The sequence below is a fragment of the Vitis riparia genome, chromosome 4 (assembly GCF_004353265.1).
Source record: "Vitis riparia cultivar Riparia Gloire de Montpellier isolate 1030 chromosome 4, EGFV_Vit.rip_1.0, whole genome shotgun sequence".
NCBI lineage: Eukaryota > Viridiplantae > Streptophyta > Magnoliopsida > Vitales > Vitaceae > Vitis > Vitis riparia.
Genome location: NC_048434.1, coordinates 2414169 through 2427997, shown reverse-complemented (window position 1 = coordinate 2427997; position 13829 = coordinate 2414169). Strand labels below are relative to the sequence as shown.

Sequence of the window (13829 nt, the reverse complement as noted above, 5' to 3'; positions counted from 1 at the left end):
CATTTCTATATGGCCCTCCTTTTTTCCCATTTAACCTAAATGCCATTTCATTTAAAGAGAGCTATTTAAGACTAATGATATTCCCCCCCTCATGGGTTTTTACTTAGTGGGCATGTTTGAGATATTATGTCAATTCATTTTTGACTTAAATTGAAGGGTTTTATCACAAGAGTATTCAATCCTATCATATATCTCACATGGGTTTGACCATAGTTTGGAAGGTCTATTTCTTAGTGTCCTTTCAACATTGCCTTATTCCATGTATTTTATACTATTTATTTGAATAATTCAAATAAGGTGTTTGATACATTATCGAATGGGTACCATGGCATTTTCTATGATTTATACTTTCACAAGATAAGGAAAGTGCCCATTTAATGAGCTCTTCTAAGACTATATTTGAAAGGTACCAAGGGGTCTAGCAAAGATTTTATAAGATTAATAGTTATAGTATCTATTTGAAGACTATTGCCACTTAAAACCCATATAGAATTGTGTTAGAATATTCAATTTTTGCTCCTAAGCATTCAACCAATTCATGGGCATGTCAATAATGGACAGCATGTCCCTCAAAGTGGGCATATAAAACAAAACTCCTTAGGGTGCTAGGCTCCTTTTTGTAATTAGGCAACAAACCAGGGCCTTGCTTTTGCCTTCTCCTGTTTCTGAATTGGATTTCACTTCCAAACTAGTCCACATTCATTACTCCCCTCCCTATATATATATGTATACAAGTATATAAATATACATATATATATATGTATGTGGGGAGACGCTTGAAGGAAGAAGAGTGGTGAAGCCAAGAAGCCATAGAGGAAGAGAGGCAAAAAAACACCTCCAGGAAGAAGTGAGTTGAGTGATATGGAGTGGAGGAAGTGTTACCTAGATGTTGTACTAGTGCCACTTGGGCTGTTCATCACCATGGGGTATCATGTCTGGCTATGGCATAAGGTTAGAACACAACCCCTCTCAACCTTCATTGGTATGAATGTGAACGGCCGCCGGTTCTGGGTGTCAGCCATGATGAAGGTACTAAACACTAATCACCCCCACCTCATATTTCCTTCTTGTTTGATCAGAACTTGATGCTTAATTAGTTATCACATTGTCCTTTTGATTATTTTGATGATTTTGGAAGAAACTATAATGAGGGTGTTTGAATTTTTTGGCAGGACAACGATAAGAAGAACATTCTGGCGGTGCAGACTCTTCGAAATGCGATCATGGGGTCGACCCTAATGGCGACTACATCAATCCTTCTGTGCTGTGGCCTGGCTGCAGTGATAAGCAGCACATACAGTGTAAAGAAGCCACTCAATGATACCATATATGGAGCACATGGGGAGTTCATGATGGCTGTAAAGTATGTGACAATCCTCCTCTTCTTCCTCTTCTCATTCCTCTGCCACTCTCTGTCCATCAGATTTGTGAACCAAGTCAATCTCCTTATCAACACCCCACAAGACCCCATGAATGTAGCCACCCCACAGTATGTGACAGAGGTTTTAGAGAAGGGGTTCTTCCTCAACACCGTTGGGAACAGGCTCTTCTACACAGCACTCCCTCTTCTGCTATGGATCTTTGGGCCTGTTCTGGTTTTCTTATGCTCAATCACATTTGTCCCATTGTTTTACAACCTTGACATTGTGCCTCCAAGTAGAAAGGGAAAGATGAATGAGATTGAGAACAGCGGCTTTGAGTCAGTGTAAGAACAACTAGTATATTGTATGACACCAATAATTTGTGATTTGCTTTGAAATGTATGCAATCTAAGGCTCTGAATACTGAATTCTAATTCAAAAATCAATCTACTCACAGTCTAAAGCACTCCCTCTTTTTCTCTATTCAAAACAGAACTCAAGGAAGATCCCATAGCCCATTCTATTTATGGAATATGGAAATGTGACCCAATGTTTAGGTGTGAATGGGGAAAATGTGAGTAATATCTTGGGGTGGATCTTGAAGAGGATTGGGTAATGGGGATATTGGATAAATTCTAGGTTTTTAAGTTTTTATCATTCTTTGGAAAATTCATATTGGTTGATGAGGAATGACTAGGGTTAGTGGCTGACACAGCAGATTTTCATGTGAAGATGGATGAATCAAGCATATGTCTTCATCATCAAAGTTAGGACTCACAAAGCAAGTGCATTATTAGTTGAAGGTTGGACGAGTCATCACTTCACTACTACAAAGTATTGAGGTTGACAAAGGGTGGCTTGTGGTAATAAAATACCCTAAGATTGAGGAATGGGGTATCAAGATAAGAAAATGAAATCAAAAATTGGAGAAGTGGAAATGCAGTGAAATTTCTCCACTAAAAGTATTTTTCAAAATATGACAATTATAATTACTTCTATTTCTATTTTTTCATTTGTGAAACCATGTCTCAATTTGAGTCATTCTCCACTAAAAGTATTTTTCAAAATATGAGAATTATAATTACTTCTATTTCTATTTCTTCATTTATGAAATCATGTCTCAATTTGAGTCAGATATAAGACATACGTACCTAAAAGGTTCGTGAGAAATTTGTTTGTCTCCCATGACTTGGGACACAAAATATGTCTTTTTTTTATACTAAAAATAGCATGCCATTTTGCTTATCTATTCATTTTGGTTTTTATAAAAAAATTGAAAAAGAAAAAAAAAAGAAGTTTTGTATATGGGAATAGAGTCAAATAGTAGCAATACCACTTAATGATAGCGATGGAAGGGGTCTAACATCATATGATCTTACGAGAACATCACAAGGTGCAGTGAAGACTAAGACACCCATTTTGGAATGGATGATGTTTTGTGGATTTGGGCCAAATTCTATGGTCCTCAAACATGCAATTTTTTGGCACATGGTAAATTTTGGTGCCACCATATTCTCAAAGCAATAATAATATACACACACATATGTATGGTGACCACACCTCAAGCACTTAGGACTTAGGAGTCCCTCTTTTCTCTAAAGGCTCCATTAAACTTACCCTACTTGATAGCTTGGCAAAAGAAAGCAAGAGTTGCTTGTATTTCTAAGTTTCATTTGGTTTTAAACCTATCAAACCAAAACCAAAACCAACATTGAATTGATTTAGATGGTATTTTTGCACACCCTTTAGCCTTTACCTATCAAAGTGCTTTATTTTTCCAATGCAATTTTGGCATCAAAGCACTTCCTTTTTTGTTTATAAAGTTTAATAGTCATACAACTCCATTGGAGGAATCTAAAGTACGATAAAGAAATGTTACTTATTATAAGATTTGAATCTAGTTTTAGATACTTAATACTTAATGCATAATCTAAGTGTTGAGGCTTTGTATCTTTTGATTATTTAAGTGATTAAAGACTTGAAGTTATTAAGTCGGTCTTATTTAAAAATAATGTCGGTCCAATATGTTTACAACACACTTTCTAATAATTTTTTTTTTTTGACTAAAATCATCATTTGTATATTTTGATGCCGTGAAAAAGCTATTGAAATAAAAAATTAAATAACTTTTTTTTTTCAAGAATTTATAGATATAGGCTATGTTAGATTCTCAAAAAATTTGAAGAAAAATACAAAATAAATAAAAATAAAAATAACAAAATCAAATATAAGAAAATTATTTTTTTAGTATTTTTTTTCTTAAAAATAGATTTTTAGGGTAAAACGATAAGCCTTTTTTTCATCCACATTGCATATCAATATCAATAAATGGTATCTCACACGTTATCATCACGTCTCAAATCGTAACATATTCTATTTCTACCTAATAGACGGTGGGCTGGCTCCAGCTGGGCCCGCTCCATGGAGTTGCCCCTCCTTTTTCTCTACTGGGCCCACTTCAAGAACTTGGGCTCAGTCCATGTCCATCAAGTTCGGTTTCAGACTGGTGGGTGATTCTAAATTACTAATATCCTACCTCTCGTGAAATTTTTTCCTAGCAGCCATTTTCTAGGGAAGCAAACAGAAAATTAGTTACTTTTAACGTTAGCTTTGCATGTTATTTTCTCTAACAAATAATAAGGAAGTATTTTGTAAAACTTAATATTTATTATTTAATGACTTAAATTGATATTAAGTTAAATTTTATTTAAATTAATGACTTAAAACTTGTTACTTAAATCGTTTGATAAAATTAACTTAAAATTTATTTTAAATTATCAAATTAATATATTTATTTTCATAAATTATAATTAGGGTAAAGGAGATCGAGTAGCAATGAAGATTATGAAGTAACAAAAAAAATCGTAAAGATAATTAAAGTTAATAAGGATAAAAAGATAAAATGAATATATGGACTTAACAATAAGTTATACCATTAAATTATTAAGTCACTTTAAGTTATTAAATTAATTTACCATACACATATATTAGTATGATACTAATTATTTTAAATATATTTTCACAAGAATTATAATAAAAATGCAACCTCCCTATTATATTTATTTTTTATTATTCTATTCTTCCTTTCCAACTTCAACTTCAACTTCTTCCTCAATCTAATAGAAACTCTAGTATTTTCAGAAGATTCCAAGGATGAAAGACTAAGAAAAGGGAGTGGGAAATATTTATTTTTTAAAAAATATTAATAAAAGAGAATTATTTAAAAAATAAATATAAAAATATATTACTTTTGATATTTTAGAATTATTTTTAGTGGAACGATTTTTTTTTTTTTTTTTTAAATTGTTATACTTGTGTAAAAAGCCTGTAGAGAACCTCGTGCCATATACTATTTCTTTTCTTAATAAGAAATAATAATAATAATAAAAAACAATAAAAATAGAAAATGTATAGGTGGCGTAGTGGGAATCAATGAAAAAGACACAAAATGGGTTAGATTGAAACATAAAGTTTGCACTATCAACCGAATCCATTATTAAGCATGTATTTAGCTTTTTATAATATATATATATATATATATATTCCCACATCGGATAGGGAAAGTCTCTAATATTATATAAGTATGGACTCCTCGTAACCCTGTAGACGCGTGAGCAGATCGTTATAAATGGTATCAGATCGATCTTACATCTCAGTATGAGAGTTTGTTTGATCAAATCTCGTGGAATGCAACAAGGAAGAATAGAATAATAAAAAATAAATATAATAAGGAGATTAAATATATATATATATATATATATATATATATATATATATATATATATATATATATATTTATTTATTTATTTATTTATAAGGCTCCATGAAAGCTCACGTCTTTTTCATATATTTTTGCGTGAAGTCAAATTGTTTTCATTTCAACCAGTGGCATAAGCACATATGGGGCAGGTGCCCCCGAAAACCTAAATTCCCACTAAAGTAAAAAGCAAAAAAGACTTAACAACTAAGTCACATTTATTTCTTTATGTGAGCTTACGGCCTTGAAACCAATTTTTTCTATTTTGCACCCACTGCACTCGTAATTTATAGACTGGGGAGAATATCAATATAATATTTAAAAGATTTATTTGTTTTTAGCAAGTTGATGAATGTTTTTTTGGTAGAAGTGTTTAGAAAAAGTGTTTTCAAAGAAAGCATGTTTAAGAGAATAGCTTATCAGTGTTTTTTTAGAAAATAATATAAATAAATTTTCAACACTAAAAGTGATATTTTAAAATTTTTTATCAAATACTTAATATTTTTTCAAAAACATTATTTAAATTAAAAACGTTCTTACAATAGCCTTCAAATGAACTCTAAGAGGAATATTTGAAATACAAATTATGAAAAAATGACATCTATTTTTTAAAAAACATGAAATATAATTTTTTTGAATAAATAATTTAAAGGTAAAATATCAAAATTAAGTTATATGTATAATTTTTTAAATGTAAGTATCATATCATCCATTTTAATCTTTTATTTAAAAATAGAGGTAAGTGTAATTTTTTCATAAAAAAAAATCTAAATAAATTTAAAATAGTGTTAATTTAATGACAAATGAAGGAGGGTAGGTCCCAACTAATTTTCTATATTTTTGTATTGAAAAAAAAAAGGCTGAATCTAGAAAAAGCCAATTGAAGCAATCAATTTCATTTAAAGGGAGACCCAAGTACTGAGAAGCACCTGTCATCCATGATTGGGATGTAGGCTATTGAACTATTCTTTAGGGCTAAGGTAAGTCTAGTTTAGGTCCATAAGAGCAATTAAAATATACATTTTGGTTCACTTTTGAACTAATATTGAAAGTAACATTTTTTTATTAAATATATATATATATATATATATATATATATAGAAAATTTGTTACAAATCATGTTTTGAAATTGTGATTTTAGTACTATTTAGAAACTATAGCTTATAATTTTTTTTAAAAAATAAGGGTTAATTTTACAATATAATCGTTCATTTGCTGATCAATTTTTATAAAAGATGTTATAAAATTCAATTTCGAAAACGATTGTGATTTATCTTTCTATTAAATTTATAAGTATTCTGCTTTATAATCTCTTTTCATTATAATAATAATAATAACAATAATCTTACGGGATGCCAATTTCCTATCTTTCAAATTTTTTTATACTTATTCTTACACTAAGGACAAATTGTAGCTGTGGTTTGCACTACTAGCCCAAGTCATGTTTATTTTTATATTATTTTTTATTTTCTTCCTAGAGAAATGCCTAAATTAATTGTCAATTGTCAATGCCTTGTCATCCTTCCTTAAATTATTGGGCTCACTCATGTCTTGAGTCTTGACTTGTCACAAAAGACCTACGCACCGCCCATTCAACTAACATAATAAATTGTCTCCAATATTTGATTGAATGTCCATAAGCTTTTCTATGGTGGGTCTGAGTTTAATCCATCATTTTAATAACAAAAACTCTCATCCCTTTGATGTGCAATTGTTGAACAATCAAGCTAACCCTAATCAAGTCGAACTTTACGAGTCATTAGTGATAGCAACCATCATTATTTGAATCATCCAAAATAAATTATAATTAGGTCCAATTTTGTGACCATTAGTTGCAATTATCATTATTTATAGGCTACTATAATTGTCATTGTTTGCATTTCCCTACGTGGTTAGCTCTTTATGCACCATTAGTTGTAAGCTTGACTCCATTCCTTGGAATGAGAATAACTTGGTTGAATTCTACGCATCACTTATAATGACTTGTCGATCAAACCGCACATATATGAATAGAAAATAAAGAAAAAGACTATTTTTAATGTGGTTTGACGATCAATGTCATTCCTATGTCCACATAATGCACCGACACTCAATAATTCATTAATCAGAATAAAAGAGAAGAGTTACAATAGTAAAACTTTTGAAAATATCTCTCAATTACGATTGTATTTTCTAAAAAAATAAAAATTTAAATATAAAATGGTTAAATACATAATAAAGACAAACTCGTCAATTAACACATAATAAGAGCAAACTTGTCAATTGACCTCCGTGACCCTCGACATCTCGAGTAAAGCGCAACAAAACTGATGTAGGCTTCACAATCTAACATGACTATCGACATTCGCATCCCTCACATGATCATGACTATTTTAGCTATCAGCATAATTACTATTAGTGTTCACATCTATCACATGATCATTACTTTGTTCTTGAGTTATATTATCTTATATGTGTGAAGTCAATTTAATTAACAAACCTAGTAAATCATCCAAGGGAGGGGGAGAGAGGTGAATTGTTTGTTGATTTGTATAAATAATTTTTAACAAATAGTAGATGCAAATGGTAATAATTAAACTAATTATAAGTAAAATAAAGAAAACTAATTATAAGTAAATTATAATTTGCCTATTTCCACTTACTTTAACTTCAATTCAAAGTTTAGGGTTACATTATCAACAAAGACATTCAATCCAAAGCTTTTAAACTTTTTATACTTGAATTCTCCGACTCCACTGGCCTTCAAAAATTCCTCTCAAGTAATACCTTGTACTTGACACTTAGGTGATACATTTCTCGTAACATCCTCTCAAGATTATTATAAGAGAAAATAACAAATAACATCTTTTAAAGAGTAGATATATACAGTAAATTAATTAGATTCGAGTGAAATCAATAAAATTTGTAAATTAACATTTGATACATTATGAAATATTGGTTTGAACTCAAAAGCAATAATGATTTGCTAGTTGTTAGTATTTTATAAATGAGTTTCAATAGTCATATTTAGATCTTCAACAAGTTTTTATTTTATTTTTTTATTTATTTTTATAAGACCTTTTAAACTCCTCATATGACTAAGTTTTTTATTGACCCATGGAAATTTTCTTAGCTATCATTCTTAAAATTAAATATTAAATTATGATTTCCCCTTTATGATATTAGCAATAAATAAAAAAAATAAAAAATAATAAAGTTTTATTTTTGGTGGGTTTGATTTAATAATGCAAGTTATGGATCACACGTGGGGCTAAGTGGGAAATTCACTGTAGAAAGTTAGGTATTACTGAAAGCAGAAAAAGCAAACAAGTGATGCTTTAAACAAAGTAGAGTGAGACTCCTTTTTAGCCAGCCACCGGAGCATCAGCCCCCGGACCCCCTCCCTTCCCTTCAGGTCGGTGTTCTTTGCCCCACTTCCCTCTCTTTCTACCCCTACTCTCCCTCTTTATTTACTTCTAATACCCCTCGCCATTTTATTACATATACATTATAGTAATAAAAGGAATTAAGAGTGTATTTTACCCCATTTTTACTCCAAGTATTTTTAATGAAAGTATTTTCACTAAAAATGTTTTTAGAAAAATTATTTTTCAAATATTTTTTTGGAAAATATTGTAAATGATTTTTTTAATATTAATTTTTAAAAATGTTTTAAAATTTTTTTCAAACATTTATTTATTTATTTATTGAAAATACCAAAACTCTTTTTGTTAAAAAAATTCTAATAATAACAGTCTTCTTTTGACTCTTAGATTTATTATGGTTTTCAAAAATACAAAAACTCTTTTTAAAATCATTGTCAAATAGACTTTAAAAAATCTCAATATTCTTTTGATCCTTAAATTTGTTATGAGTTTTAAAAATAAAAAAACACTTTCTAAAATCATTGTCAAACAAATTTTAAAAATCACAATATTCTTTTGACCCTTAGATTTATTACGGGTTTTAAAATGTGAAAATATTTCATAAAATCATTATCAAATAGACTCTAAAAATCGCAATCTTCTTTTGACCCTTAGATGTATTATGGGTTTCAAAAATACAAAACACTTCTTAAAATTAGTCTAAAAAAGACTTTAAAAATCATAATCTTCTTTTGACCATTTAATTTATTATGAGTTTTAAATATATGAAAATACTTTTTAAAATCATTATCAAACCGACTCTAAAAATTGCAATCTCTTAGTTTATTTGGTGTTTCAAATGAAAATGATGTTTGAATTTTGACTAGAAGAAGTGGTTGAAATTAAGGTTACATTTCTATGTGATGTGGATATCACATTACTCTGGATCAAAAGGGCAAGACGATCACAGCTGGCAAACATGTTTTCCACGAAGGATCCAACTCCGAACGTCGTTAAAACCAACCATGAACAGTTCTTATGGTAATTAATGGCGATGGCGAAGGGTATTTGGGTAATCTCACACGTAAAGCAACCCACCATGTTTCTTTCACAGACGTACTGTGCTTTCTCTCCTTCGAGTATATAACTCTATTAGCCTCCTCACTTGCCCTCCCTTTTCTCTCCCTCTCTTCTCAAATTCTCACTATTTTCTTCCTTCGTCCCTAAGAAACCTCCGATCGCCGGAGCCGCCTCCACCTCCGATGGACCACAAACCGTTTCGACACGACGTTGTTTCGCATCAATCCACGACCGATTCCATGAAGCGAAGCAACTCCGAGCTGGACTTTCAGGAGTTCGTCCGGCTCCCGATCTCTCCTGTTTCGGCCAACAACGGAGCTCCGACCTCCAAGCCCGAAATTCGGTCTCCGAAAGCCAGGACTTTCCCCGAACCGGTTGTGCTTTTCGGCGTCGACGAGGACAAAACCTTTGAGGATGTTTGCGCCGGCGATTTCAGCTTCGCTCTCAAGTATGGGGTCAGTTTCTTAATTTATAATATGATTTTTAGAGTACTGAGAAGTAAAGTTGAACCAATAATCACCCACCACTTGGCAAAAATTCTCAGTGACGTGTCAACCCAGGTGAAGTGGCAAACTCTGTGCGGAGCGTGGCAACTCTGCCGCCGTAAACCCTTGCCACGTGCGTGACACGTGACTTGCGGTGATGTATGGGAGATAGACACGTCACCAGAATTTGTCTCCTGGTCGCATGACCGCAACAGTAACGCCGCACCAAAATTCTCTGCTATTTTTATTTTTGGCCCTACTTCCATAATTTGAGTGTCCCGAATTTCCATAAATTTCTTCAATTATTTTTTAAAAAAATTAAAATTATTTTGAATGATCACAAAACGGGTCAAACAAAAGATTTGATTTTTGTACATATTATGGCGGTTCATATACAAAAACATAATCTCAATTTTGAGGTCAAAACTTGTGTGGCTAGATATTTATAACATTAAATTATATCAAATGAATAATTTAAATGGGATGATATCTACACGTTTTCATATTTTGACATATGGTTTTATGGCATTACTGTTGGGAAAAATGTCAAAATAATTTTGGAAAACTTTCCCGTCACAATCATTTGTAGAAAAATGAATGAGGTTGATTTCACATAAATTATTGGACTTAGGCACTTTAGGACCTATGCTGTGGGAAGCCCACCATTGGGCTACATGTGAAGAGTTCATTGGGTTAAGGTTATGTGAGGTGTCTCATCCAGAAAAGTGAAAAGATTCTTGGTGGTAGGCAGACCACAGACAAGGACTTATACACAGTGAATTGATCATAGAAAGGGGAGAGGGGGTAAAAGGAAGAACCACCACCACCACCACCACCACCACTAGGAGGAAAAGTGCATCTCTGGTCCACTTTTGTGTTGATGGATTGGCACATGGGTTGGCCAATAATTTAACTTCCTGTTCTTGACTGTGAAAACAGGACGCAATGACTGGCTTTTCAGGTTGTGGGGGACTCACGGATCTTCCCTGGTATCAAAACCCCACCCCCAGGAATTCCAGTGTGACAGCTACCATTGATTCCCAGTCCTCCATCTGTGGTATGGCCTAGGAACTATGTATCTGTACTATACCCATCTGTGAAATCTCTTTCTTTGTGGTTTAATTAACTTCTGGGTGTATTGTGGAATGGTCAGTTGGAACTCCAACTTCATGTAATAAGGCTTTGGGCACAGACAATCAAGCAAGGGGGGCGACCAGTGGTTCTTCCAGGGAGCTATCAGATGATGAAGAGATCGACACAGAGTCTGGTCCATGTGAGGAGAGCACAGATCCTAATAATTTGAAGCGCATGAGAAGGTGTTATATTGAATATTGATTCCTAAGAAACCTTGAACTTGAATATCTACCCCTGTATGACCTTGTTGTGGTTTCAGGATGGTTTCGAACCGGGAATCTGCCAGGAGATCAAGAAAAAGAAAGCAAGCCCACTTGGCTGATCTTGAGTTGCAGGTATCTAATATTTTTCCTTGCATGTTTTATTTGATTGACCAGATCAAAATAGAGGAAAAGAATTGGAACCTCAAGAGCTATTTGTGCTTTGAGTATTCTCAGGTTGAACAACTGAGAGGAGAAAATGCATCTCTATACAAGCAGCTAACTGACGCTAGTCAACAGTTCGGTGATGCCAATACAAATAACAGAGTACTTAAATCGGATGTTGAAGCTCTGAGAGCTAAGGTACCATAGAAATTGACCTGTCTTTTATTAGCTCTACATATATGTATGTATCCATCTCTAAAGGAATTTGTACTGTGATCGTAGGTGGAGTTAGTTGAAGGCATGGTTGCTCGAGGCTCCGTCACCAGTAGCCTGAACCATATCCTTCAAACTCATTTGAGCTCACCCCAACTCCTCAGTACTCATAATCTCTGCCGGGTGGCTAATGTCTCACCAACAATCACTGTCCGTGGAGACGACGCCTCATATCCTGGAATGACAATTTCTGGGCATAATTCAGCCGCTCTTGGACTTGAAAATGCTGAAATCCGCAATAGCGAAATCAAGAACAGAGTTATGAGTGATGGTGTGAGCTGTGCTTCAGAGATTTGGCCTTGAAAATCTCCTCCTTTCTTCACTGCATCCATGACTACAGCCCATGTCTGAATGCCCTGGAGCAATTCCTTTAGCTATTAAGCCTATTATTATGTAAGAAGGTGTTTCTTTTTTTCTTTTTCTTTTTTTAATCCTGTGTTTTAAACTAAGAATATTTGGTGGGGTACAGAAACTTGGTTGCTTTAGTAAATCTTAGAAAAACTTCTAACAAAATCATTAAATTTAAATCCAAAGTTGATCCTATCACCATACTGCTGAGAATGAATTATATCTCAGCATTTGGATTCTTTATTCTTACAGATTTCTCAAAGAATATACAATTAACACTCACCCCATCATCAATTCAAACTCACTGAAATCAACCTTTCCATCCAGGTTCAAATCCACAACCTGAACCATCTTCTCAATCTCCTCCATGCCCCATCCTTTATCCAACCCCAAACATTCAAGCACCCTCTTCAACTCCATGGCTTCTATGTATCCATCTCCATCCTTGTCAAAAACTCTGAAGGCTTCTCTTAGCAGCTCGACCCGTTCCGCCTCGTCCCCCTCCATCCCACTGAGCACTTCCTCCACCTGCAACTCATCCCCTTTGGAGCCACTAGGCAAGTCAAAGCTGCAGTCTCCTTCCTCATTGTGCATTAGGCCTAGCTTCTCCACAACCAACCTTGCTTTCTCCTTCTTTATTCTTCCATTACTGTCCATCCCAAACACAGCCCTCAGAGCCCTGCCCACCAAGTCATCTAGCACTGGACCTCCAGGGTTGTGATCAAGCTCCATCGAGCTTGATCGCGAGCCGCCACCGCCTAATGCTTGCACCACCATGTCCCCAATGACCCGGTACCAAACTCCAGTAATGCCCATCTTAGTATTAGTGTTAATTACAAAAGAAGGAACTAGGGACAGGAAGAAGTTGAAAGAAAAGGACACTATTGCTTCTTTGCTTGTTCCCTGTCTTCAGTCCATGCCTGTCTTATATAGGGAGAGCCACTGCCTATGCCATAGCAATAATAATCCTTGAAGTTGATTAGAATCCTTTATTATTTACACACATAGCTGGCCAACTTTGTATTAATCAAATCCCACTGACAGTGCTAGAAGATTAGTCAATGCCCATAAATTAGGCTTGATCACTTGAAATAATTATTGTCCCAAAATAAAAAGAAGAAATTAAAAAAACATTATTATTTTTTGTAGAAGTTTTTCTACAACACTTACTTCGACCGGGACTTGCATAAAAACATTTTTTAGTTATTTTCATAAACAAAATGTTTTTTATTAATGAAAACAGTTTTCTCGGCTTATTCTCTAATGTTGTAACCTATTAAAAATACCCGACAATTTTGTCATATTTAAGTTAGAAAACCATTTTATGTTTTGAAAAACAGAAAATTGCTCTTCACAACAGCTTTCAAAGAGGCCCTTCAAATTAAATCAGCTACCAAATTTTTGGTCTAATTCCCCGACTTTTTCCATTTGTAATTTAGAAGTTAAGTACCAATTACTACTAATGGAGTGGATTAGAACAAATATTTTAATAATCGAAGAGGAAGATGGCATAGAAACAAACTCATTAATGGGTCCTAAATTAAATTGTGGAGAAGTTTCAGGCTGTCCCTGCTTAGCTAATATTGTCTCCAGTACAGAACCTTCCTTGAAGCATCAAGTATACTGCAGTACCCAATTACAATATTCCACGTTTCTCCTGGTTCCCTGATATGTTGTTTCTG

The 13829-nt window shown here is 33.4% G+C and overlaps 3 protein-coding genes across 3 annotated transcripts; 2 read left to right on the top strand and 1 right to left on the bottom strand.

Annotated features, from left to right (window-relative positions):
* The first annotated feature begins 768 nt into the window (after positions 1-768).
* LOC117913085 lies at positions 769-1811 on the top strand. Its single transcript, XM_034827998.1, has 2 exons — positions 769-1029; positions 1173-1811. Exons 1-2 carry the CDS (start codon positions 862-864, stop codon positions 1707-1709), a joined length of 705 nt encoding a protein of 234 aa, XP_034683889.1. The 5' UTR covers positions 769-861; the 3' UTR covers positions 1710-1811.
* Positions 1812-9636: 7825 nt separating this feature from the next.
* LOC117913610 (basic leucine zipper 9) lies at positions 9637-12289 on the top strand. The gene is made up of 6 exons (XM_034828625.1): positions 9637-9997; positions 10967-11084; positions 11181-11343; positions 11421-11496; positions 11599-11724; positions 11809-12289. Exons 1-6 carry the CDS (start codon positions 9725-9727, stop codon positions 12100-12102), a joined length of 1050 nt encoding a protein of 349 aa, XP_034684516.1. The 5' UTR covers positions 9637-9724; the 3' UTR covers positions 12103-12289.
* A 15-nt stretch (positions 12290-12304) lies between these two features.
* On the bottom strand, positions 12305-13051 carry LOC117913611 (calmodulin-like protein 2). The gene has a single exon (XM_034828626.1). The coding sequence runs from the start codon at positions 12961-12963 to the stop codon at positions 12427-12429; it is 537 nt and encodes a 178-aa protein (XP_034684517.1). The 5' UTR covers positions 12964-13051; the 3' UTR covers positions 12305-12426.
* Positions 13052-13829: the final 778 nt, after the last annotated feature.